Source organism: Empidonax traillii, unplaced genomic scaffold, assembly GCF_003031625.1.
Source record: "Empidonax traillii isolate 1590-97213 ecotype Southwest subspecies unplaced genomic scaffold, ASM303162v1 scaffold74:size2480735, whole genome shotgun sequence".
Lineage (NCBI taxonomy): Eukaryota > Metazoa > Chordata > Aves > Passeriformes > Tyrannidae > Empidonax > Empidonax traillii.
This window is the reverse complement of record NW_020955267.1, coordinates 1,881,791-1,902,315: the sequence shown is the minus strand read 5'-3', so window position 1 is coordinate 1,902,315 and position 20,525 is coordinate 1,881,791. Positions and strand designations below refer to the sequence as shown.

General features: G+C 55.7%; 2 protein-coding genes across 2 annotated transcripts; both read left to right on the top strand.

Moving 5' to 3' along the window:
- Positions 1-1,367: 1,367 nt before the first annotated feature.
- PGF (placental growth factor) lies at positions 1,368-7,110 on the top strand. Its single transcript, XM_027880783.1, has 7 exons — positions 1,368-1,433; positions 1,605-1,644; positions 2,275-2,471; positions 3,905-3,981; positions 5,661-5,690; positions 5,781-5,843; positions 6,481-7,110. The coding sequence occupies exons 1-7, from the start codon at positions 1,368-1,370 to the stop codon at positions 6,500-6,502; spliced, it is 495 nt and encodes a 164-aa protein (XP_027736584.1). The 3' UTR covers positions 6,503-7,110.
- Positions 7,111-12,488: 5,378 nt separating this feature from the next.
- RPS6KL1 (ribosomal protein S6 kinase like 1) lies at positions 12,489-20,428 on the top strand. Its single transcript, XM_027880780.1, has 10 exons — positions 12,489-12,827; positions 13,127-13,251; positions 14,085-14,177; positions 15,017-15,064; positions 15,843-15,975; positions 17,279-18,151; positions 18,956-19,045; positions 19,189-19,271; positions 19,545-19,640; positions 19,759-20,428. Exons 1-10 carry the CDS (start codon positions 12,590-12,592, stop codon positions 19,867-19,869), a joined length of 1,890 nt encoding a protein of 629 aa, XP_027736581.1. The 5' UTR covers positions 12,489-12,589; the 3' UTR covers positions 19,870-20,428.
- The last annotated feature ends 97 nt before the right edge of the window (positions 20,429-20,525 follow it).

Genomic DNA, 20,525 nt, shown 5'->3' with positions numbered 1-20,525 from the left:
TCCCCTTGGCCCAGGAGAGTCCGTAGGGTGATAGAGGGAGAGCACAGGCATGCTCCAGTCACCGTGTTAACGTTACCTGCTCCTTGCTGCCAAGCCAGTGGCGAGAGTATGAACAGGCACCAAAGCCCCCAGCAGCTGCTGATCTGCTGCTGTGCTGCTGAGTGATGAACTGCAGTACATCCGGCCGCGCAGTGGGGCTGGGATTTCTGTGTGCTTATCTCTCCATCTCCATGCTAATTCGACAGGCTTTGCTCCAGCAGCTTTCTCACACACACAGTAGTACCAATGCCTGGAAGCTCCCGATAGAGCTCAGCTCCTGCTTTCGCCTGAGCCGCTGCCACCTGCACAGCCCAACAGGGCTGAGGACAGGCAGCTGGCGTGTCCTGCATCCCCTGGGGACAGACCCCACAGGGGTGGGGACAGGCCATTGATGTCCTCATGCTGCAGGGACAAACCTCACACAGGGGTGGGTAGGGAAGCCCTAGAGCAGACTCCCCACTCTCCCAGGAGGACAGAAACGTGAATCCTGGCATGGATACAGAGCCCATTATTTCCCTGGGACCTGCAGCCCACGGGGGATCGTGTTGCCTGCTGAAATCTCTTCACACCTCCCTTAGCTCCAGCGTCCCTGGCCACTGGGGCTTAAAAATAGAACAGAAAAGGCCACAGAGCTTCTTTGGGCTGGCAGCAGGATTAGGGCCCAGACCTGCTTTGCACCTTTCCCTTCCAAGTTGGAGGGACCCACCATGGTGGACAGAACCAGGATGCTGTACCTGGGGCTAGTGAGGACTGGAAACATTCTGACAGGGCTCCAGTGGGGCAGGCACGGGGCAGCTTGTGGGGAATGGGGTGTGTGGATGGTCACGGGATGTCTGAGGGGGGACAGGACAACAGCAGGGGAACGGGAAGGATGGGTGGGAAAGGGGCTGTCGTGGAGGCACAGGGCAGCCAGGTGAGCTCAGGGTGCGTGACGGGCCTGGGGCAGTGAACCCAGCGAGCTGAGGAGCCCAACACAGCATCGGTGCTTCCCGCCCGCAGGGGGTCGGTCCCTAGAAGCGCCGGGGTAGCCCGACGGAGAAACGGCCGGAGGCAGAGCGGGGGGCTGGAGGAGGGGGCTCCGCCACGCCCGCCGGCACCGGCCGTCCCCGCGGCCGCCGGGGCCGGGCACCTGCTCCCGCCCCGCGGCGGGGCCGGGGCGGGGCCGCGGCGGTGAAATACGGCGACAGAGCGGGGCGCGCTCCCATGGCCCGGCGGCGGCGACGGCGGCGGCACGGTGGGGCCAGTGGCCCGGCGGCGGGACGGCTATGTCGGGGGCGGCGAGGCGAGAGCGGCGGCGCTGAGTCGGTGCCAGGGCGGTGGGAGCGGCGATGCGGCTGCTCGGCGCCTTCCTGCGGCTACTGGTGGCCGGGACGCTGGGAGCGCCGCCCGCCCCGGTGAGAGCCGAGGGGTGGGAGGGTGATCGGAACGGGGACAGCCCGGTCCCCTCGGTGCCGCTGCTCGGGGTGGCCGTGACGGCCGGGGCAGCTCCTCTCGGCGCTGAGCGGGGGAGCGGCGGCGGGTCGCTCCGTGCCGCCCCGCTAGCGCCCGCCTCTCCCTCCCCGCAGGCCCCGGAGGAGCGGGGGACCGCCAGCGCGGAGTCGCACGGTGAGTTGGCTGTGGGCGGCCGCCGGTGTCCCAGCTGGGAGGGGGCGGCAGTCCCGGGAGGGCTACGCGCCGGGCCGGGGGATGCTCGGTGTTCCTTGGGGTATTTTACCTCTGGAGCCCCGCGGCGACGCCCGGGGAGGCAGCGGGGAGCTGTGCCGGGGTTCGGTCCCGCAGCCCGCCTCGGGCGCTTGCGGTACCGGACACCGTCGCAGGCGGGAGCGGAGCGCAGCCCTGTCCCTGGCTTGCCGTCCCTCCGGTGCCGGCGTGCGGAGTCCCGGGTGGGAGCGCTCCGCTCCGGCTGCCTTGTGCTCTCCCCGCTCGGAAGCCCGAGGGGGCGGCTGTCTGCCCGAGGGAGGGCCAGGGAGCGGGGCAGCCCCGCCGCGGCGGGGGCGGGGGCGAGCAGAGTGCTTGGGGAGGAGACGGGGCTGGCGGGCAGAGGGAGAAAGAGCCCACCGGCGTGGTTGTGGGGGCTGTGCGAGCCCCCCGCACCACTGAGTGATGGACTTACTGGGCATAGGGGGTCCTCTGCATTCTTGTGCCCCACGATGGGGCACACCACCGCAGGTGCTGCACCTGCCCGGGCGGCCTCTCTGGGCGTCTCCTAATAGACCCTGTCCCGGTCTCTTGCAGTCTTGACTTTTCGGGAGATCTGGAATCGTAGTTTCTGCCGGCCACTGGAGCAGCTGGTAGACGTCACTAACGAGTTCCCCAACGAGGTGGAGTACATTTTCAGACCCTCCTGCGTCTCCCTGCAGCGCTGCGGAGGCTGTTGTGGGGACGAGGGTCTCCGCTGCGTCCCGGTGGAGACCAGCACAGTCACCATGCAGGTACGCGCTGCCGCTGCGGGACCGTGCCTGTGCCGCGGAGGTGGTGGGCTGTTCGCAGAGCGCCGGGAGGGTGAACTTGTAGACATCGTAGCAGCGTGGCTAACAAGGGAGAGGGTTTACTACTGCTCAAATGCATGCCAAGCCAGGAGGGTCCCTCTGCCGGCTCATTGGGCTTGCACCTGAGTCCAGGTGTCACCCCTGGTGGTACTGGCCTCACTCCCTGCTTCCCTGCCCTCTCCTTTCTGTGCGGGCCATCTTACTCATTGCTGTCATCTTTCCAGACCTTCCCTGTCTTGTGATGGAGTTGGAGGTCTTCCATTTGCCTATGAATGCCTACTGGGACAAAGCAGGCGCTGCCCCTGAATCTCAGGGAGAAGTGAGGCTCTCCTGTTTCAGGCAATGCCTGTGGTGGTGCTGACAGTGAATGCCTCCACACGAGGGGCGTGGTGAACATGAAGGACTGAGCCAGCCACATTTTCAGTCCCCGCTGTGGGAGCTGTGGGATGTTGGGTGGGACATCCTGGGCCGATTGACTCTTCCCCATGCGCTGGGCAGCAGTTGTCCTCACTCTGCAGCCTCTCCACCGTGCTGCCAGAGAGATCAACCTGCTGATGCTGCAGGGAGCAGGGCAAAGCTCTGCTTTGCCATGGATGACAGATTAGAGCGTGCCTGCAATAAATCATCAGTGATTTTGGTCTCTTAGGGGTTGAAAGTTTGTTGGAAGGCAAGGTGGGAGTTTCCAAAAACTCTTGACTGAGGTGGAGCAAGGCCTGACGTGAACAGAAGGCAGCTCCTCTGGCACAGGTCTCCCTCCACGGGAAGGATCCTGCTGCTGTGCACAGGGTGGCAATGCCAGACACTTCTGTGTGGATCACACCAATGATGAACATACCCTGTGAAGTCCCTGGATGTCTATCCTGAACTTCAGGCTGGGCTGTGGAGTGACACGTGACAGGGCAAATCCGGTACCCCTGGATGGGAGAGGCACTGTGATACTGACTCCAGTCCGTTCATGCTCAGTGCTGTGGGAAAGGGGCCAGGAGGAGGCAGCAGCAATGGGAATGGTCTAGAAAACTTGCCAGTGGAGGATATTTCCTTCAGAGAAGGGAGATGTGCAAAGTGGTGAAATATGTGAAAGCTTTCCACAAAGGCAGAAAAACCTCTTCTAAGGCTGGGAAATCCCAAAACCATGGGACTTAAATTAAAGCCCTGAAGACATAGGATGACACTAGCAGAGCCTCCCAAGCTGCTGGGGCAGCTGGACCTGGCCTGTGCTGCCTACGTGTGGAGGTGGAGTCTCTGTTGTTGGAGGTCCCGAGGAACAGGTTAGACATGCGTCTTCCCGAGAGGCTGGGGCGGCAAGGCAGTAGCGCAGGAGCCCTTCCAGCCCCCTCCTGCTGCCGGCTGAGAAGTAACCTTTGCTCCTCTTTCAGCTCTTGAAGATAAAGCCAAATGGGGAGGCACCCTACGTGGAGATGGAGTTCACTGAGCACAAGCATTGCGAGTGCAGGTAGGGACCCCTGGGCTTGTTTTACACCTCCAGCAAGAGTGACCCTGCCAGCTCACCCTGCATGTGGGACAGGGATGCCCAGGGGGCACCCTGTCTGTGCTGAGACCAGTTCACACTAGGGTTTGATGGTCCTTATGGCCTTTTTCAGCTGCAGACTTCACCACACCTCTGCACCTGCTCCCCACAGCCAAGGGTGTGTGGCATTGTGCACCAGGGTCAGGCACCACGCGCTGCCTGCAGGGCGGCAGCAACTGTGACTCTGTGAGCAGGCATGTCTGTGCCTTCCAGCCCTGCGGCTGCCTTGGCATGCCTCTGCTCCTCTGGCCAGAGGCTCTGCCTGTGGCTAACGGAGCAGGGCAGATGGCTCTGAGGCAGATGTTTGGTGTGTCCAGGCTGGTGGCTCAACAGGGAGGTCCGTGGCTTGGCATGCTTGAGTGTGACTGTGGCCCAAAGAGAAAGCTCAACATCTGGGCCTTGGGCCTCCATTTAATGGAGGCTGCCCCATACAGACCTGGGAAGCAGAGGTCCACGTTCAAGTCAACAAATGAAAGCTTGAAACATGCAGCACCAACATGGCATGGATATCCAGCACTGGAATGGATGTGCAGCACCAACCTGCCACATAATCCTGGCACCTAGTCAACCCCTTGGGGTGCTCACTGTGTCCCAGAAATGGTGAAAGCTTGGGCAGGATGGGGCCTGTGCCTGGAGACTGCAGTGCTGTGGGAGCAGGGAGCAGCTCTGGTGGTGCCTGCATCTGGTCCCTGCCACAGAGCCTCTCTAGCATTGTCTGCATGGGGGGTGCTGGAAATCACTCTTTGTGATCCAAAGGTGATTTAATATTGCGAAAACTGGGAGATGAGTGTCCTGCTGGGCAGCCATTAGACATAATCCTTGCCTGGAAGAAGAGCCTGAGGATCCCCGGGTTGGTATTCCCCTGCAGTTGTGTGAGCAGCTGTACTGGAGCAGACCCAGCTCCATGCTCTCTCTAGTGTCTGTCAGTGGATGCAGAAGGGGGAGTGGAAAGAAGCACATGTGTTACTTCCCCCCCTCTACACTTCCAGCTATTTTCCATGCAGGGAATTTCCTAAGCCTTTTGTGGTTTTCCTACCTAGGGTAACTCCCAGGGAATCTCCTATGAGCAGTTGAGTAGACTGCCTTAGAATCTGTGAAAACTTCTTGCTGCAGCGGCTTTTGGCTTCTCCTTAAGCTTCTTCCACACCTGCACATCGCTCCCTTCTGTAGTTTAATGTAGGTATGGTAGATGTCCTTGCCTTGACCCCTAAAGGGGATGCTTAAGCCAAGTGTGTTGTGGCTGAGAACCACTACTGAAACTTTGCAGCAAATCCCGCATGTCTGTTACTCAGGATATTTCATCTTGTTTAACTATGAGCTGCTTGAGAGCAGCTGAGACGAACTTGCCTCACTGGCAAAATGTCACATCCCCAGGGGAGTCACCAAAGCTGACCAGCCCCTTTGCTGTCTCTGCCTTCTCTCTGCCTACTGTAATCAGCTCCTGGCTGAGGTGGTGATAACATGGAGAGAAGTGATATTGGGTCTGTTTTAAGCACAAATGATAACAGGTAGATTGTGCTGTGCACTGGGGCATGCCAGTAAGCCACAGCTCGACCTGCAGCACTGCCCCATAACCACTTCACTCTCTTTTTCCCACTCTGCAGGCCCCGGCAGGATCTGATGAGGTTGGGAAGGTAAGTAACATCAGGGGCAACATTAGTGGCTGGGATTGTGGGTCTCATCTCCCACACATCAGCCCCTCTTGTGGTACTTTCCTTTTGAAGGAGGAGGTCCAAGAGCCGAGGTAAGAGAAGACAAGACAAGAAGGGACGGAAAGACTGTGAACTGTAAGTGAGCAGTGGCAGGTATGGGTGCTGTCTTGCAGGTTAATGTCTTTGGGATGAGCATCTTCTTTAAGCTTCAGATCTTTATTGACACTGTGAGAAGTGAGGGGTTTATGCAGAGCAGACACAGAAGAAAGGAGGAGAGGGCAGTGGGGCAGCTGTGAGGAGATAGGCTTTTTACTGAAGGCTTAATAGGTGCTTCACAGTCTCCAGGCTCAGCTGCTCAAAGTGGATGCTTAGAGTGGGGATGGATGGACTGGTTGACTTGATGGTGCTTAGGTCTATCACTATCATAGACCACACTAGGTTTCCCGAATCCATGAATTTCCAGTTTCAGCCTCATGTTGCTGCCAACTGTGTCTTTCCTGCTGTCCTTGACTGGTCATTGTTTGGGTTATTCTAACCTTTCCATCCTTTAGCTCACTTTCTCAATCCTCTGAAGCCTACTGTTAGGGGCTCAACCAGCCCCAGCCCCATTGCTCCCACTCCTCCCCATGAAGAGGCTGCCTGCAGTCCCTTCCCCTGCAGTTTGGTGTCAGAGGGGCCAGGCACAGAGAAGGGGGATCCGGTGCAGGGCTTGGGAGTCCAAGTGTCCCTCCCTTGCTGGCAGTGCTCACCCCATGCCATGCTCTCTTTGCAGATGTGGCACACCACGCAGGTAGCCTCTGCTCTGCCCCCAGCCTTGATCCTGCTGCCTGGATTTGAGCCAGTTGCATTTCCCCCTGGCATGAGAGACTTGTGCAGTCATGTCCCTCCAAGCTGTGTTGGGCAGCGGGACTCTGTCAGGGAAGATCTGACTGGACTCTTGCCTGACCCTGGTAGGAATACATCCTGGAACCAAGGACTCCCTTGCCCCATCTGCCCTGTTGGCAGCAGGACAAAAGGACACATGACCAGGTCTGGGGCTGAAGATGAGGAGCTCAAGCCATGTGTTGGTGTTCAAGGGCATCCTGGGGACAGCGAGGAGCAGAGCTGGTGGATGTGCTGCTGGAACTGGCTGGGGAGGACAGCATGATGTGGGAAAAAGCAGAGATGGCTCACAGGGCTGCAGCTGCAAAACTTCTCTGTCCTGTCAGTGCTCTGCAGCTGGGGAGGAAGGAAACCTGGGGCAGACAAGGCTGCAGGGCTGCATCCGTCCCAGCCTTGGCACGGGACAGCCCAGGAGAGTGCCAGGGAACTTGCTTGGGAAGCTGTTCTGGTGGGGAATGGGAGGGAACTGGGCTCCTCACTTACAGCCACATCCCAGCCTTGCCCTGCTCAATAAAAGCTGGTGGTGAGATGTGGGAGCTGGCAGTGTGAGCACTCCTATCTGCTTTCCAGTAGCTGCAGGCGGGACACTTCCCCGTGGGCACCCATTCAGGCTGGAAGAGGGCAGTCCTGCAGTGATCCAGGGCTTGTCCCCAGCACCAATCCCTCAGCACCCAAGGGACTGCCCTTGGTTTAATGCTGGAGACAGCAACCAGCAGGTCAGGACCAAGTTGCTCCCCCCGCTGGGACGCTACCCATATGCTGGAGTTTGGTTGGGTACTGGGAGACCCTTGAGGGAGCTGCTGTTCTCCTCCACACCATAATGTGAGACTGGTACCTCTCCCTACTTACCATCCTGTTTTCCCCACCCCATCCAAATGTCTGGCTCGGTGTTCTGTCCTTCCTGGCAGGGCTGATGCAAGATGTAGAGCAGTGTGGCGCAGGCTGCCCATGGACCTTCCCACTCAGGAAACACTCCACCAAGGCTTGTTTACCTGACACGGGGGTAGGCTGCGCTGGGGCCCCTGTATCTTAGTGGGAATACCCTGGGGGTAGAGGGAGCTGGTGGCCCTCACTGAGGTGGCTGTGGGTGCTGCTGTTTTCTACTTTTCCCACTCAGCCAGCCCTGTGTCCAGGTGCAGTGGGGAAGTCGCAGCCCCTTGTTTTCCATGCTTTGAGCAATGTTCCTGGGTCTCTTCCTGTCCTCCCTCCCACCCCTGCTGCAGGGGCTGCCTGCCACATGCTTTCCATGCTGATTTGTGCAAGCCATATCCCAAAACAGTGCACACAGCTGGAAACCCTAAGGGTGACTTGGGTACCAGCATGTTTGTGGAGCACCCCTGGCACTGGGTTAAAACAAATCAAGGGTCATTCTTGAAAGCTTCAAGCAAAAGACTGGAGGGCAAGATCTGCAAATGCTTCAAGATTACCCTCAAATGATGGGACCTGCAGCTTATCCTGCTCTGAGGAGCAAGAGTGGAACCTAACGTAGCAGGAGTTGGGGTCCACATCTGACATGGCTGCATGTAGTAGGGGCAGGCTTACTCTGAATTGTAATGCTTGTGCTGCCTGGGACCGGCGCAAGGACATGGGGACAGGGCAAGTCTGTCGGGGAAAGCTGGTGGTGGGTGTTGAGATGATATGAACCTCCATGCTGCCACCATGTAGTATGGAATGGACTGGGTGAGTTGTACCCCTGCAGCTGAGCATATCCTTCAGTAGCTTGCTGGATCCCTTTTGGATCCCATTTCCAGTTCTGGTATACATGGTGTCCTGGGGCACAGCCTACACAGACTCTGCCTCAAAAATGACTCATGAAGTTCCTCCTTCACTACCTCATGGATGAGGGGGACTTGCTGCTTCCCTTCCCCTGTCACTCAGGGTCTAGGTGGGCCACGTGGCACCCTAGCTCTGGACACCTGTCCTGGTCCAAGCAGGCTCTCCCCATCCCTGTGTGCCATTTCAGCTTGGCTGGTTGCTCTCTAAGGCCAAGGAGAACCATGTGCAGCACTTGAGGATATATGTGATGGTTTCTATATTGTTTTTTAACACTAAAGTTTCACCTCAGTAGTATTAAACTTTTAAAAAGGAAGTTACATAAATCCAAGTATGTAAGTTAATAAGTTTATCAAAAGTGATGGTTAAAAAAATCAAATTCAAACACACTCATGCCCAGCAGCTTTTCCAAGCAGTTCCTGGCGTCTGGTGTCACCTCTTTGACTGCTGCCCCACACTGAGATATTCCAGGCAGCTCTGCCCATCAGAGTTGGCAGGGCCAGGAGCCTGTCTCTCATGGCTACCCTGTGTTGCTTCTCCCCCTCCCCCATCACCTGAATGGCCTGGGTGCTGTGTGTGGCCTTGTCCCCTGTTCCTCTTGTGGCATGGGGTCTTGGACAACAAGGACACAGGTTCCTGGGACGGATGTGGCTGTCCCACTGAAAAAAGCAACAAGGGCAGGGAGCAGGAGAAGGCATCACTTACTTACACTGGAGATTTGGGAGCTGCATCTCCAGCTGACCAGCCTCCCTCTAACTCTGGGGAGGTAATGGGAACCAAATGAGTCCTGGCACCTCCCTGGAGTTCCTGTGGCTGCTGCAGGCATCACACACACAGGGAAACACTGGCCTCCTTCCCTGTCCCTGCCAGAGGTGAGAGTCCTGCAACTCCCCTCATCCCTATGCAGGGACTTCCAGCAGGACATCACATCCACTGGTGGTATGAGGATCAAGGTGGAGGTGTGCTGCCCCGAGGAGAAGAGCAGGGCTGCTGGCCTCAGGGCTTATGTCCACCACCCGTGTTTCCTCTCAAGGAGACCAACCACTGTCTGCCTGTCCTCACTCTGTGCTCCCAGTTGTACCTTTTTTGGAGGCTTACAATACTAGCTCCTGGCAGTCCTCCTTGGCCCCAGCAGATGTGTCACCTGAGCACCCTGACAAGGTCAGCTACATCTACAGATGTACCTGACAGAATCTCATGGACAGAACCTCATGTCCCGCAGGTGCTGTAGAGTGGGGCTGTAGGAGAAGACTGGTGTCATTGTAAAGGGACCGTGACAGACTCCGGCCCCAAAGCCAGCAGAGTCCCCCATGGCCAGGTGCTCCCAAATTCTCTATCCTTCCCCTGCCTGTGTACCCCTTGCAGACAGGCAGCTGTCTCACAGGAGCAGCACACACTGTGTTATCAGCGTCCCTGGGCTCCCTGTGTCTCCCAGCCTTACAGAGCAAAGGTTTGTTTAATAAGGCTTTAGGAGTCAGAGGTGCAGTAAGATGATTTAGAAGAAGAGGAGACAAAACATAAACCAGGCTTATGCATCAGGAAAAAAATACATATTTTTGGGTAAGCCTGTAAAGGTGATGTGGAGATGTAGTGTCATAGCTGATGAAGTCCTGATGCTAAAGCTTATCCGGTTACATCCAGCCTCCCCAGTCTTAGGAGGTCATTGGAGCACTGCCTCCCAGCAGCTTCTCCTGGCATATGCCGGTGCAGGTGTCTCACATGTCTCCATGCAAATAAAGTTTCACTGCGATCTTAATGTCCCACTTCTGACTTAGAAGACTTTTGCATCTGAACAAAGTTGGGCGTAATCCTTCTGCCTGTTGCAGCCACTGATGTTTGCAGTCTCAGCATGTTTTAAACTTTTGCCTGCTCTCATGCATCTATTTTAAGCTGTGGGAAAAAAGGCAACTCTCACTTCGCTCCCTGTTATTTGTCTGCGCTAGTTTTGCTTTGGGAGTTCCCACTTCCTGGCAGGGACCACAAACTCTTCAACAGGTTAATCTAAAAGTAATTCCCCAAATTTAACATCCTCCATCCAGCACTGACATGAGAACCTGGAAGTCCACAGGTAAGGGCATCTGTGCCTCAGGACTGGTGTGTGTCTTCTCCTCTTGCAAGGCTCTTCCTTGCAGGCCAGTCCTTGGGGCACTTCTTGCTGATGCCTTTGGATCACGCTCTTCCGGCTGCTTCAGAGGTGTTCGATGATGAACTCAACAGTTTTGTTCCCCTCCTAGCAATTCCTCTTCACATATCTCTGTACCATCATCTCAATATCCACACCCATCTACAGATACATTGTGCTGGATTTTGTAATTTACTGTGATCTCTGTCTTCTCCAGGCCCACATAGATCTGCTGAAGTCAGGCAGGTGAGCTGTGTCAGCAGCATCCCTGCTCTCATTCCGAGCCCCACTTCACTTGTTGCCTGCTCAGACATTCTCTTGAGTTTGAAGGAGAAGCCCCTAGGCTCTGGTGGGAATTAAAAGGCCCCAGAGACTGGGGGGTATAAGCAGACTAGGCAAAAAAAATTGGTTTCTGTGATGTAGGGTTTGGTGGGGAAAAGGAACCTGGAAATGTTTTGAGGAGAAACCAAAGAACCAAGCAAGCTGATGATGTCTGGGCAGTGGGTTGCCTTACAAAGCAGACCCCTTTGTGTTCTCCCAGATCTGCCCTCAGAGGCACAGTTAATACTTTTGTACTCCCAAAGAAATGGTCTTCGTTAGAGGTAGTTTGGTTGCTGAATGCTGAGCTGAGCTGTGGGCACAGGCTTTACTTTCCTGTTCTGTTGTTAACAGACTGGGCTGTGATCAAGAGCTGCCCGGTGGCACTGAGCCAGGGAGATCTCCTGCCATCAGTGTGCACAGGGTATGAAGTAGCCACAGGGTAGCCCCACAGCAAGTACTGGCTCCAGCAGTGGCTGAACACAGGGATGGACCATGCTGCTGTGGCTATGATGGCACAGCACAAGGCCAGCTCCTGTCAAAATGAAACCCCTTTTTAGAATCACTTTCTGTTGGCATGGGACATGCCCATAGGTTAGCAACGGATGAACAAAGATGCAGGTGCCTCTTTTTTCACAATAAATGTTAGCATAGTTTTTCCTAGGATATCCCTGGGATTTCATTCCAGCCCTTCTCCCTTTGGAGGTCCCCTGGCACCCCTCTGGAAAGATAGTTAGTCAAACTGGGACCAATAATTCTATAGACACAGCAAACCAGTTGGCCTGAGCAGTAACCGACTGAGCACTCCTGGTTCAGCAAATCTCTTTCGCTAATAACTGTGGTGATCTAGTGGGCCCTGCAAGGCCTTTCTGGCCTTTCAAAAAAAAAAAGCCAAACCAGGAGGGCAGAAGTACACGTTTCTAGGCTAAAACAGAGACTGGTGTTTTCTACATACTAAGTGGTACTAACCACCAGTGTAATCTCAACTACAGTGTCAGTTTGCTGTGCCTTAATGCATTTGTGCTGATGTTCCCTGTTCTGTACATTTGAAATAAGTTTGTAAAAGCCAGTGAGTCTGCAAGAGCTCGTAGAAGGGCCAGCTGAGAGCCCGGCGTCAGGGGCAACAGCACCCGCTTGAAAGATGAAATCAGGAAGAGCCAAGGGTGCCCTGGGCTGACCGTGATGGAGCGGCAGGAAACCCAGCACCTTAACGGGGGCAGCGAGGAGCTGCTGGAGTGGGTACACCCTTCGGGGGCCGGCAGAGGCAAAGGCTAATTGAAACACCGCTAATTAAACGTTATGGGAGGAAGCAAAAGTGGTGGCAAAGGCAGCACTTAACGAACAGGAGCTTGGTTAATTAAGGGCAATTAATGGTGAATAACGATGACAATAAAGCAAGTAGAGCGACGGCGCTCACCGCGCGTTACCGGAGCCTCCGCCAGGGGCGGAACCCCCGGCACAGACCCCGTGGTGGGGGGCGGTGATGATGATGATGATGATGATGATGATGATGATGATGATGATCTCATCCGCAGCCAATCAGTGCCGGCCCTCCGCGCCGCTCCCCCGCCGCCCCGCCCGGCGGTGCCGGGGATGCTTGGTGGCCACACTGCCCAGGTGCGGGACCGCGGGGGCGGCGGGGAGCGGGCCGAGGGTCCGTGCCGGGGTCGTGCCGGGATCCGTGCTGGTGAGCGGCGCCGGGCGGTGCCGGACGAAGGGGCCATCGTTCCTCGGCTGACCCGCGCCCCTCCCGCTCCGCCGCGGCGCAGGGCGGCTGCCCGGGGCCATGATCCGTGCGGAGGCCGAGCCCTGCTCCCGGGCGCTGTCGCAGGCCCGCGTGTACCTGGGGCAGCTGCGGAGCCGCGTCAGCCCCGCGGGCCCCGAGGGCGGCGGGCGGCGGGACTACCTGGTGGAGGCGGCGCGGCAGCTGCGGCTGGCGCTGGAGCGGGACGTCAGCGAGGACTACGAAGAGGCCTTCAACCACTACCAGAACGGCGTGGACGTGCTGCTCCGCGGCGTGCAGGGTGTGTGCGGCCTCCCGGGAACGGGGCACGGGGGCAGCCCTCCGCAGACACCAGCCAGGGGACCAGGGCACCCGTCTGGGGAGTCCAGTGAGAGGGTCAGGGTGTCCCTCCAAGGAAGATAACAAGGAGGACCGGGACGTCCCTCTGGGGAGTGTGGTGAGGGCGCTGGGGCGTCTGTCCAGGGAGTGCATCCCTTCTGGGAGAAGGGTGAGGGAACTGGGGCATCTCCCTGGGGACTGTGGCCGGGGCACCAGGGGAGTGTGGCAGGCCCCTCACGGACACTCTTTCACCAACCACAGTTGACCCCAACAAGGAGCGTCGGGAGGCCGTGAAGCGGAAGATCACACAGTACCTCAGGCGCGCCGAGGAAATCTTCAACTGCCACCTCCAGCGGGATGCAAGGGATGGCAACACCACTGCCACGGTGAGGGGCTGGTGTGGGGTGGCATGGGTGGGATGGCAGTGAAGCTGCGTCACTGGGAAACTGCACAGGACACACATAGAGCAGCCCCAGTGAGCCTCTGCCACATGCTACAGTATGATGGTGTAGAGAAAATGGCATACACATCAAGCTTCAAAGTGTCCTGGCATGCCAGTGGTTGTGTGGGAGCTGGCAGCTCTTTGCCCTGCCTGGATGAAGGAGCTGACATGGGCCCAGCTTGCCTGGGATGTTCCCAGGACCCTATCCCCCAAAGTGTGTATGCTTAGCTTGCTGTCACCATAGTGAATATGGCCATTTTTGGGGGGACTGAAGCCATGGCAGGGAACCACCTTGTCAAGTGTTAAAAATGTTGTCTCCCCTGTCATTGTTCCCATCTGTATGGAAACCAAAGGCAATGGCTGCTTGCTGAATTGTGAGAAGGAGGTGGTTAAAGAAGGGAGAAGGGAGTGAGGCAGGGCAAGACTGGGGCTTGGTAAGAAGGATGAGGGGAGAAATACAACTACCTTCCATATAGATCCCTTTAGTGTTGAAGCAGTCCAGGTCTAGCTATAAATTTTGAAGTGATTTCACCTCTGCTGCAGGTACAAGCTTTCCCTGAAAAGTTCAGAAATCCAGGGGCTGGCTGAGAAAATGGTCCAGCTGATGTTAGGAATGAATCACAGCCATAATTCATGCATTCGGAGTGTTGTCTCTGAATGTTGACCAGATAGGCAGTGTTGCTGCCTCCTCTGGAAGATGCAGGGACTTCTCCCACCCCATGTCACGGGCAGTAGCATCTCTTAAGTCCTTCATCCTCTTCTCTCTCTGCCTTGCAGGGCTACAGCAGCCTGCGCTTCCGGCCCATCAGGACGCTGAGCTCAGCAGTGGAGAACCTGAGACGGTGTAAGGTTGTGGGAGTGATTGATAAGGTAATGACTTGATGTGGAACTGGGAGGGTGAGGCTGGAGCTGGACCAAAGGGAGTGTAAACTGGAGGGTCCTAGCAGCTGTGATGGGAGTGCTAGCCCCTAGCATGCCCACCAAGGAATGTGGGGATATCCATCCACACCATTCCCACCAAGAAAGATTCACAGTACCGGATTCAAGATCCATTAGGAGTTAATTGGGAAATCTGTTCATGTCCTCATTATTTTTGCTTACCAGAGCTCCCAGGTTATTTACAAGGAGGTTGACATGTCCAGTTATTTCCCAAGCATGGAATCATGGTTGATGATTAGGTATCACGATGGTAGATTCCTGTGGGTAATCTGGACTTGAGCAGAAGATGAGCTGTCTGGATGAATAAACTAGTTACTAGTTCATGATGCTGGAATGAAGATGCCAGGCTTACTGACCCCATACACACGCTACACATTGCTCTACACTGCCGTTCCCACATCTCAGTTTGTCTGGACTGATGAGGTCCTCTTGTCCTGCCGTGGCCCAGGTTTGAGCCCAGTGCACCCCACAGAGCCTGGAACGAGCACTGTGAAACCCTTTGGTGTGAAGGAAGCAAAAATGGTGTGGGAGCCACCTTTTGGTTTAATTAACTCTCTGCTTCCTGGCTGTGTAGCTATCTCCTTGCTGATAACCTTTGTTTTGTCTTTCAAGAGTAAGGGTTTGAGCCCCACCAAACTCACCAAACTACCACTACTGGGTGGTAGTTTTTTTAAGTTCAAGCGTTGAGTCTCTTGAGTCATTCCTGTAGGCTGTGTGTTGGGGTGGAAGCAGTGATTGCTTCTGACAGGTATTGTGAATACTGCTTCCAGGTGCAGATTGTCCAGGATCCAGCCACTGGTGGGACCTTTATACTTAAGGTGAGTGTTTTCAGTTTCATCTGCCTGTTTCTACCTGTCGTGTGAGGGCCTCCTTGTTCAAACATATGGCTGGGGCAGGTGAAAGGACCGAAAAATAGCAGGTCTCAGAGGTGTTGGAGGGAATTCATGGTTCATAAAGCTTCCTTTGGCTGCCTCAGCCATCCTCTGTGATCAGAAGGGAAAAGGTTCTCCTTGGTCATCTGTTTCTCTGCTTTATAATGCTTCAAGCCAAGAAGCATTATAAAGCAGAGAATGCCCCTGTTAATCTGGGTCAACCCCTGAAACAAGTTATGAGTGAGGTGTGCTCAATACAAGTTCTAGAGCATTTCCCAATCCCCTTGGAACTAACAATAAAGGATTTCAGTAATTGGACAAGGAGGATCTGGCATGACAGGGAGAACCATCAGTTCCAGAGGAAGAAGAGAAAGGGCTGGCATGGCAAGTTCCTGCCTGAAGGGAGCAGGGGTGGTTGTGGGGTGGTCTCTGCTCTGGACCAGCCCTCTGGGTCCCACAGTACAGGTGGGGAGCGCCCTGCCTTGGCAGAGCTTTGCAGAGGGCTACCTTATCACAGCTGGGTGCTGGGGACAGACAGACCTTTCCGCAAGAGCCACAGGTTTCCACACATGAGGAGTTCCATTGCAGGTGACGCAGTCAAGCAGCCGCGGGGCTTGGAAGATGGCACGCTACCTTTTGGCTGGCCTCCAGCCCTGCCACGTGCTAGGCTGCAGGGAAGTCCAGATCCCTGTGCTGTAACACACATCTGCCTGTACCTCCTCAGAGCCTGCCCAAATCCCATGTTGAGACCCGTGAGCGACAGACCATCATCCCTCATGGGGTCCCCTTCATGGTCAAGCTGTTGTGCTACTATGTGAGTGAGGACTCCATCTTCCTTCACCTGGAGCATGTGCAGGGTGAGTGGGGACAGGTTTGCCTCCTGTCTGGGAAGCATCCCGGTTTATCCCTAACCTCCCTTTTCTTTAAAATCCCAAATATGTTTCTCCTACTGTTTTGGGATTTTTTTTTTATAGTGACAGCACAAGTGTCCTTCATAGGAGGGCGGTGGGTACCAGGGCTTGGAGACTCTGTGGATGGAGCTGCTCACACACTTGTTGTAGGAATTCTGGAGGTCTGATAAGAACTGACTGGGCATGTAACCTAGAAATGGGCTTGTGGAGACCTGCAAATAGAAGGAGGTTGTGTGTTGAGGGATGTTATATGGAAATTAGCCTTAGGGAAAGTAGCCACCTTGTCTCATGGAAAGGAATGCCTTTAGGTAAAGAAGTTGATGTGATCTAGCATCTTTAAAAGAAAAACCTCTTAATTTACAGGCATTGTCTGATCATGACAGGAAGGTGATGGAGAAGGATAACAAAGTGAGGTAGTTCACCTGGATGTTTTAGAACAAAACAATCTTTTGACAAGACCTTTATAAAACATTTTTTTGGTTACAAAAGAAGAGATTACTCTGGATTGTGAGATCAGACCAAAGAGAGGAGATGGAAAATTGGGCATAAAGATCAGGGAGCACATGGGGGTTTGGGTACAACAAGGGGGCATATTTGAGATTTGTCTCAGATCCTGGTGAAGACGTGTGACAAGGTGGAGGCTTGTCCCAAGGAACTTCTTTACTCTCTACTGTTGAATGCACGCATAGGGGAGAACAGCTGGAGTCCAGCAATGACAAGTGGAGGCTGATGTGTGTTGGAGCCTCAACAACTCATGCTTTGCTGTAGGTTGAATTTGCAGAAAGCTCTGAATGTAGTAAGGCTGGGAAGCCCCAGAAGGATGCTGTGGTCTCCAGGGCTCACCGTTCTGACTTGTTGCTGACCCATAGGGTCTGAGACATGCTGCAGGAACTCTGGCATCTCTGTCACACAGGAAGGAAAGGCTTTCAGGAGAAGGTGGGGATGGCAGTGTGATCAGGAGCATCTGTGAAGATGTGGCAGAGCTGGGATCAAGGAGGCTATGCAGAATGGGGAGCAGGGCTGCTAAAGGAGAGGGTGTGCTAGGTCCTAGGGGGAGGTGGTGTTGAGCATGGTGTGCTTGTAGGGCTGGAGTGCATTCTGCGTGGACTTGAGCTTTGCTGCAGGGAGATTAATGATGCTCGATCTCATCCTCAGTATGTGGGCCTTGGCCTTACTTGAATGGGCTGTGTCCACAGGGGGGGAACCAGGAATACTTTGTTCCTCATCACTTGTTCTTTCTGATTTCCAGGGGAGAGACTGTGGTCTCACCTCCGCTCCAAGTACCACATCCAGGAGGACTCTGCTGATTCAAGCACCATTCAAGCCCTGAGGGACCGTGGCAGAGAAGATGGTGTGGGAAGCTCCCAGGGTAGCAGCCAAGCTTGGTTAGGCAGTGGCCTCCCAGGCTCTGTGACCCACCGAAACACTGATGCCTCACTCCCTCAGGAGCAATCCTCTGGGCCCACAGACTCCAGCTCAGGGAACTACCACCAGCTTCTTCTGGCTCCTGTCAGCAGGATGAAGGCTGCAGCTGGAGGACAGGATCCAAGCATGACTGTGTCTGGTGTCGCGGACTATTTTCCAGCAGCATCAGCCAAATGCCCTGGCCACCTTGCTGGCCAGGGCCTGGTTGTCTACCCCTGGGACGATCTAACCAGCAGCACAGGCTGCGTATCGGAGAGAACAGCCTCCCAACAAGACCCCAGGCTTCCCCAAGCCCTTAGCCCTGGATCAAAAAGAGGGGGCCAGCCAGGGGCAGGGGAACCACTATCTCAGAAAGTGTCTGAGGTCTCCTGGGCTCAGCCCCTCCTGAACCTGGGTCAGAGGCAGCTTCCTGCACGAGTTGCCCTGTCCATCTCTGGCAAGCCCTGTGGGCCTGACCCAGCAGTGTGGGAGCCCTCACGAGGAGCAAGCCTGACCTGTAGCCGGCTCAGCAAGCAGCAGCCATCAGGACCATGCAAGGCTTTGGCTTCCCACAGGCAGAACCAGAGAGCATGGGCTGTGAAAGAGGAGCAGGTGCAGCTGTGGGCAGCAGAAATCCTCCTGGCCTTAGAGGGACTTCACCAACAGGGTGTGTTGTGCCGGGACCTCAACCCCAGGAACCTGCTGCTTGATGCAGCTGGTAGGTAGTGCCCCATGCCACTGCCCCGAGGAGGATGAGATTGGTCTCTCAGCTGGGAGACTGCTGTTTGCCCCATTTCCAGGAAACATGGACTTTTCTTGAGTTTCCTTTCGAGGAGGATGTGAGTTTGGAGAAGTTTGGATGTTTCTGAAGTTGGAAGTGTGATCTGAGGTTTTCCAAGTGGTTAGTACAAGATTTGGCTCTGCAGGAGGAGAATCAGGGGCTATAGCCACAGGAATGCATTGCCCCTGCTCCCACATGGGGGCTGGCTGCTTGGGAAATCCCAGCATGGGAAAGCTGAGACCAGCTGAGGTTAATAGGACTGCAGTTTTCTCCTGCTTCTAGTTACTGCCTGCTGGGGTGTTCTGGAGCCTTTCCATCCATTAAGCCATGGGTACAGCTCTGAGTGCATGTCACTGCTCAGCTGGCAACATCTGGGGCAAACATCTGGAGAGCTACTACTTGCTTAACAAAAAATGCAGTTTTGCAACAGGAAAGCTAACCTTCCCCCTCAATCTCCAAAAAACCCTTCTTTCCTCACCACAGCCTGCCTGAGGTTTGTTAGCCTGGAGCCCACTTAACCAGTCTCTCCAGCTCTGAGTGCTGCATATCCCAGGCAAGCACTGGAAGGCTGGGAGGTGTGTGATGCCTGGGGATGTACAGTGCCTCTGTGTTCAGAGCATGACAGGGGTCCAGTACCCTGGCTGTTCCCAGTTGTGAGGATATGGCTTGGCTTAGTGCTCTGACCAAAGTCCCTAGTCTTGTCCTAACCTCCCTGCTTTTGGCTCTGGTGCTGCTCTGCAGGTCATGTCCGTCTCACCTTCTTTGGCCAGTGGACAGAAGTGGAGCCCCAATGCTGCAGCCAGGCATGGGAAGAGCTGTACAGCGCTCCAGGTAAGCCCTGCCTTGTCCTGCCCTCTGCCCAGTGCCACTGACTGGGGTGAAGGAGCCTCTGCAGGCAGTGAGATGTGCCCAGCATGGTATGGCCATTTGTGCTCCTGCCTCCAGCTTTGACCCCTCTCTGGCTCTTTTTGTAGAAGTTGGGGGGATCGTGGAGCCCACTGAAGCAGCTGACTACTGGAGCTTTGGCTCTCTCTTGTATGAGTTGCTGACAGGAGTGGTAAGAGGCTGAGCTGCGCAAGGAGGGTGGGGGAAGAGGAGGTGACGCTGTAGCACAAGGGCTTCCTCTTGTGCAGGGGCTGAGAAGGTGCCTTGCCCTGCCAGGTTGCTTTGGACATGTGATTCCTAGTGCCTGTGGATGGCCTCTGGGTGTTAAAGGCCCTGGGTTTTAAATCCTGCTGTGTAAGGCTGGGTTGTGTAGCAATGAAGGCTCAGCAGGGTGCTCCTGCCCTCCTCTGTGCCTCTGCTTACCATCACGCTCTGCCTCCTGCAGCCACTCTCCCAAAACCATCCGGCAGGGATTCAGCCTCACACCCAGCTGCATCTGCCAGAGGGGCTCAGCCTGGCTGCTACATCACTGCTCACCGAGGTGAGGGGCTCTGGTAGATGGGAGGGAGGACAAGGGACAGGCTGGGGAAAGGCAGACAGGGTTGCTTTTCCAGTGTTCCCATCTCCCCCTTGTGCTATCCCATCCCCTTTCTCTGCAGCTCCTGCAGTACAATCCAAAGCGGCGCTTGGGCTCCGGAGGAGGTGGCATGGCCAAGCTGAAGTCCCACTCCTTCTTCAGCACTGTCCCATGGAACAAGTTGGTGGGCTAGGCAGGCTGTGCTTCCCTCAGGGAGCTGGGCACCGAGCCTCTGTCCCTGGCACTTGTGACCCCAGGTGGCACTGGCAGCTCTGCCTGCTGGGGAGTTTCCCTCAAGGGCTGCCCCAGGGTGGGGTAGAGATGAAGTTCTGCAGCCTTACATGGCCTGTCTCTGCTTGTTCGATGGCATCTCCAAAGAGGAGGCTGCAGGCTGGGCCAGGCTGTCTTCTTGTCCAGGTCCTCCCTGGTGGGAAAGGGAGCCCAGGTGCCCACCCCCAGGGAGAGGCCATGTGCCCCTTCTGGCACATCCCTTGCTCAGCTTAGCACTGCACCCTGGAACTCCCTATTTTTTATCTCTGCTGCTACCACAGTGACCTCCCTGCTCTGTTAGATTTTGTGGCTTTCAAATGCAGCCCCCCCCCCCCGGGCCCTGCTGGTTGGAGCCCGAGCTCTCTGCCCATCCTTGACTGCCTGTGTGTGTGTGGGTAATGCCTGCTGCAGGAGTGAGATGGGAGGGAACCCTTGCTCTTCTCCCCCTCACCTTCTGAAAAAATAAACCACTCATTATTGCTCAAAGAAGTGTTTTTTTGTTTCTGAGCTGCACTAGTCAGGCCTAGGCCAAGCATGCCTGATAGCAAGGAATTACTGGCACCAGTGAAACTTCTCTGT

Coding starts and splice junctions, on each gene's coding strand:
- PGF (XM_027880783.1), top strand. CDS start 1,368: ATGCGGCTGCTCGGCGCCTTCCTGCGGCTACTGGTGGCCGGGACGCTG. Junction 1,645..2,274: donor CGCCAGCGCGGAGTCGCACG/GTGAGTTGGCTG, acceptor GGTCTCTTGCAG/TCTTGACTTTTCGGGAGATC. Junction 5,844..6,480: donor GGACGGAAAGACTGTGAACT/GTAAGTGAGCAG, acceptor CTCTCTTTGCAG/ATGTGGCACACCACGCAGGT.
- RPS6KL1 (XM_027880780.1), top strand. CDS start 12,590: ATGATCCGTGCGGAGGCCGAGCCCTGCTCCCGGGCGCTGTCGCAGGCC. Junction 18,152..18,955: donor CCTGCTGCTTGATGCAGCTG/GTAGGTAGTGCC, acceptor GCTGCTCTGCAG/GTCATGTCCGTCTCACCTTC. Junction 19,046..19,188: donor AGAGCTGTACAGCGCTCCAG/GTAAGCCCTGCC, acceptor CTCTTTTTGTAG/AAGTTGGGGGGATCGTGGAG.